Genomic DNA, 5,169 nt, shown 5'->3' with positions numbered 1-5,169 from the left:
TGAGTCAAATTTTCAGACTAACAAGACAAATAATCTTACACATTCTGAAAACAAGATGATTATTCTTACACAATCAGTTCTTGTTTAGTAAATCAGTSTCAAAACAAGATCAAAAATACTTTTTTGGCTGATAWAAGAGTTTAAAACTTGGTAAGATGGACATTTTTTGCAGTGTAAGAGCTGAACTCGAAATTTCATGTGGTTTTTATTAAAGTGACAGCCACGGATCCAATTTATCACCTTTCAATCCCTCCTTTAACTATCCATCTTACCATGAGGGCTGCTCTTAAACCCCACTGAGTGAGCATTTTTAGACTGAGACCAAAATAAAATCTCATGAACTCTGTTCGGGTCGGCATTTTTTTCTTTGAAACCTTTGGAAATGGGGCTGCAGATTTGATTTGCATAYGCAGACAGCTTGCAGACAGGGTGCCGCGCTAATGCTACTGTAGAACAAGACTTAATGTCATGTTGCTGTCAAACATGGAGACAGAGACGCAGCTAAGTCAATTTCACATCGTCACAGAAAAATGTTTGAAAAAAACACACACACACACAAACACACACGCTGCAGTCTGTGGAGCTTCGCCTTATGTCACGGCCCGGCCTGTTTACCGAGGAGCTGCTCAGTCAACCAGAAACCTGATGGGTTCAACAGATACAAGGAAAACCTTGCTGCACGGCAAGGTCAAGTCAACTGGGTGTGTGTGTGAAAGAAAAAAAAACACACACACCTTGAGTCTTAAACATAAGGAGAGTCCCATCGAAGTGTGTGAGTTTGTGTGGAACCTSAGGGGGAGCCGGAGAGCCAAGGCAGCACTTCTGTCGAAGCCATCTTTTAACTTATCTGACCGCTCTGGGCTCTGCGTGTGCACCTTAGCCATTATGTGTGTGTGAGTGTGTGTGCTGGAGAGGCATAGGGAATGTTAGTATGATTAATAAAACAGTCCGGCGCTCTTATTAAAGATGCACAGATGTGGAAAAAAAAAGGGGGGAAGGTAGCAATGAGGGAAATGGGAGAAAGGGTCAGAGAGGAGAGAATGGGGTTATCAGACTGATGGAGTGAGAGGGCTGGAGGTGGAAAGTGGTGGGAAAATGTAGAAATTATACGAAGGAGTTGAAAAAGAGGTGAATGACTTATAATGGAGGGATGAAGCGAACGAGGCACGGCGCCGTAAGGGGGGAGAGGGGAAAATGAGATGACAGGGATTGAGAACAGGGAGACTTTTGCCGGGACATTAGTGGAAAATAAAATGTATGATAGATTAAAAAAAAAGAGGGCAGAGAAAGGGCAAGGATATGAGCTGCCGTTTGTAAAGTTACACAGTTAAAAATTACCACCAATATTTTTGTTTTTTTTAGCCTTTTATAAGTAAAAAAAGAACAGATTTATTTTTCAAAGTCAGTTTTTCACCATATGATTCATACATTTATAAATGTCATAGTTTATACTAAATATTTAACTTACAAATTAAATATTTAGTTAACAAGCTAAATATTTCACTTTTGACTTAAATATTTAGTTTTAAGCTAAATATTTCACTTGCAACTTAAATATTTAGCTAGCAGTTTAAATATTTAGCTAGCTACCTAAATAGTTAGGTTGCAACTTAAATATTTAAGCTGCAAGCTAAATATTTACCTCACTAAATAGTTAAGTCACATGTTAAATGTTTAACTTGTTAACTAAATATTTAATTTGTAAGTTATATATTTAGTTTATAAACTGACATTTATAAATGTATGAATCATATGGTGAAAAACTGAGAGAAAAATAAATCTGTTCTCTTTTTCTTTTAAAAGGCTAAATAAAACAAAAATGTTGGTGTAATTTTTGACTGTGTAACTTTACAAATGGCACCCCATACAAGGCGGTTGATACAAGTGAGATCATTATGAGAAATGCTTAAAGAAGAAAATAAAATTAGAAATATTATAGAAGGAATAAAACTTCAAAGCTGAAATAAAAATGCGCTTTTTTTTTGTCTGGAAGTGAAGAAAAGACGTTAGAAAGTAGAGTAAACTTGGTAAACTAGGTTACAGAAAGTGAAACTGTTAAACCTAACATTTTTCCCCTAAACTCTAATTAAGACGGTACACACTCGGTTCAGATCAGAGTAAAAATCCTTGCATCACGGTTGCTTCCAGTGGTTCCTCGCAGCGCCGGGATGTGAAATATTCCACCACGAGACAAACGCTTTGTTGTTAATTAGCTCAAGAAGGCTTTGTGCCGAGGAAGGTCAACATCTCAACATGACAGTGCTTTCTGTTCCTCGTTTGAAAGATGAGAAACTTGTTAAAAAATGAGGGGAAATCTGGACGTGGAGCAGACAGGATTCAGAGACGTTAGTCCTGTGAATGGGTCCTGACCCTGAGGAAGTTTTAAAAGATGGGAAGTCTGTGTGAAACACAGATGAACAACTGTTTGGGTTGACTTAGAATCAAGCTGCGTGACTTTTAGACATTTGATTAGTCAGAGATTTATCATTTTATCTGACTGCTTATGCTGATGCACAGATGAGGTGGAGATGCACAAAAAGCTCAGGGGAGTTTGAGACACCTGCAAGACGCAGCATTTTCCAAGTTGCGCCACATAAGGGTCTTTGGGTTGGGGGTCTATGGTCAATATTAGGTATCAGGATTAATGGTTAATTTTAGGTACTGAGGTCAGGGATAGGATGTCTAGGGCTAATAGAAATTCAATTTAGGGTCTGGGACGTTTAGTTGATGTGCATTTCCTACTCTTTTCAAAAATATGACAATGCGCTCCTCCTCCTCTGTCTCTTCTTGTCAATATCTGACATGAGGGGGGTACCYGACATGTCCAAAACTGGACGCAGACAACTACCTGACCAAGCGTCAATATGCAACGAGCTGGTAGTGAGAATGGATTGAAATCAGGGGTAAGTGACAAGACTGTGAAAATTTTGTCCACCATGAAAGTCACATAACATTTTATCAGCTTCCTTCTGAATGCTAGCCTGGTAAAAACCAACTTTGCTTCATACGAGGGTCTGGACTCTTGGCTACAGAGAAGCAATTCTTTCTGGAGGCGTGGCCTCTGCTGAAGTTTAAAATGACTGGATCGGTTGGTCACGACGTATGTGTGTCAGCTCCACTGTGAAGAAGGCTAAGCTAAGAAGCTAACCGGAAAGCGAGTGCGCTGTAAACAACCCTACTGAGAGGAGAGAAGTACCGAGCTGAACGAGACGACTGTAAATGAGAGCTGCTGCTTTGTCAGACAAATTTAATTTAATTTGGAAGAACACGGACTGGCTTCGTTCACTTCCTCCACTGCCGTATGCTAAACTAACTAGCAGACACTGCGCAGAAAATCGACGTCGTTCAAAACTCCTCCTTCTGTTCTCTGATTGGCCCGGATTAAAATGCTCCTGAGGAAATCCTTGTCAATGGAAGAAATCCCGGACGGAGCAGTGAAGGGAAACTAGAAGTGAGCGTAACTGCGTAGGAAGGCAAGGGCCAGGCTAACTGAATGCCATTTGTCAAACATTTACCAACAATCACAATCCAGTAAGATTCTGGCTTTATGTACACATTCATTGATAAAGTGTAAAACTGATAGGATGAAGGCTAAAAATTATAGTATTTCTGCTAAAATTCAGTGATTAATTTTTTTAATTTAAGTTTTTTCAAGGCACAAGTTGCACGTATTAGCAATCCCATTTCAAGAGGTAAAGCCTTAAGCCCCTATTTCTTTTAATTCTGTTTTGTTTAGCAAAATAAGTCAATTTCTGCAGTATTATAGAACAAACAAGTTTTTTTTAATCAGAACATGGATGGGTCACTTGTATAAAGATTCTGGCTCTGATGATACAGAAAAAAAAATAAGCCAATGATTGGTTAGCAGAGCTCTGAGTGTGTGTCCAAGTCCGAAACAACCACAATGACATGAAGCATTGAGCCTCAAACCACAGAATAATGTTAAAGCATGTTCCACAAACTATAAACTACAACTTTCTGCTCCTGTAATTCATGTCAGCAACACAAACCAGAATATCCTGAAAATAAAACCACTTACAAAAATAATACCCTTAAAATACGTCTATGTGGTGTTCTGCAGTATATATATGGTGTCTTTATAGTTCTGGAAGTTCTTACTGTCTAATCCCAGAGACAGGTCCTGCCAGGTCCCATGTGTGCCGTGTCCAGTTGAGCCACTGCTGGCTGTGTGCAGGGACCAGCTCACACCTGAATGGGGGTCTGCAGACCACCCGCACAAGCTCTGCTCAAAGTCGCACACGCCTGACAGCGACGGCGAGGTGGCTGTAAGTTAAAAACAACAAAAAGATCATAAATAATATCACGGTTTTCATTGAACCAAACATCTTTAACTCTTGTTTTTCTAATGTTTCTAATTATTAAAATGCTTATTTCTGATTTTTTTTAAAGGAGTAGCAGTTTTAGTCATTTTAAAGCCAGAAATATAAGAAAGAAAGATGGGAAATGAAATGATAAAAACTGCTGTTTAACCACGACCGCTGCACTTAAACTCCAGCGAGACTTTTTGCCTGACAGTCAGTTGACCTATAGCTGTGAAATCATATTCCCAGTGTGTGTCTGCGTGTACGAGGAGGTTAAGATCCTCTGGCTGCGAGAGCTTATTTTCCTTCAAACGCAGCTTCCTGTGGGACTCTTGAATGTAAGAGACTTCAAAGCCCAGAGGCCTCGTGGTGTGCAGTGACATCATGACTTTGACCTTAAGAGCGTGGGTGTGCGTGGATGTGAGACAGGCGTAAATAAATAAATAAATAAATAAATAAATAAGATCGGCTTGCAAGAAATCTACATTTGTTAGCAGGAGACGCTACGAAGCATCAGTGTTTACCTGGTCTCATCGCAGGAGTCGTCTGTTCCACTCTGGGAGTTGTGGGGGTCACCGTGTCTGGCAGAGTGGTCATTTCTGACAGGAATAAATAAATAAATAAATAAATAAATAAATAAAACTTATACAAAGAACAAGAAAACATTTCAGTTTGTTGAGATGAGAGAGGAAACAAGTTAATTTTTCATGATGTCACTTCTATGTATTTACAGTTGTTTATTTTCTAATGTACAGCGTACTTGGGTGTCCTGAACGGTGCTTCATAAATATAATGCATTATTATCATTATTATCATTATTATTATTATTATTATTATTATTGTCGCT

The 5,169-nt window shown here is 39.0% G+C and overlaps 1 protein-coding gene across 1 annotated transcript in view; it reads right to left on the bottom strand.

Moving 5' to 3' along the window:
- Nucleotides 1-5,169, bottom strand: part of LOC106526995 (neuropilin-2) — a gene marked incomplete in the record, with an annotated part of 146,560 nt that overhangs the window by 26,148 nt on the left and 115,243 nt on the right. The window contains 2 exon segments of the mRNA XM_014021745.1: nt 4,120-4,284; nt 4,847-4,921. Of these exon segments, the coding sequence (XP_013877199.1) occupies nt 4,120-4,284; nt 4,847-4,921 (240 nt within the window).

The sequence above is a fragment of the Austrofundulus limnaeus genome, unplaced genomic scaffold (assembly GCF_001266775.1).
Source record: "Austrofundulus limnaeus strain Quisiro unplaced genomic scaffold, Austrofundulus_limnaeus-1.0 Scaffold303, whole genome shotgun sequence".
NCBI classification, from domain to species: domain Eukaryota; kingdom Metazoa; phylum Chordata; class Actinopteri; order Cyprinodontiformes; family Rivulidae; genus Austrofundulus; species Austrofundulus limnaeus.
The sequence above is the reverse complement of the archived record's forward strand: the minus strand, read 5'-3'. Positions and strand labels throughout refer to the sequence as shown.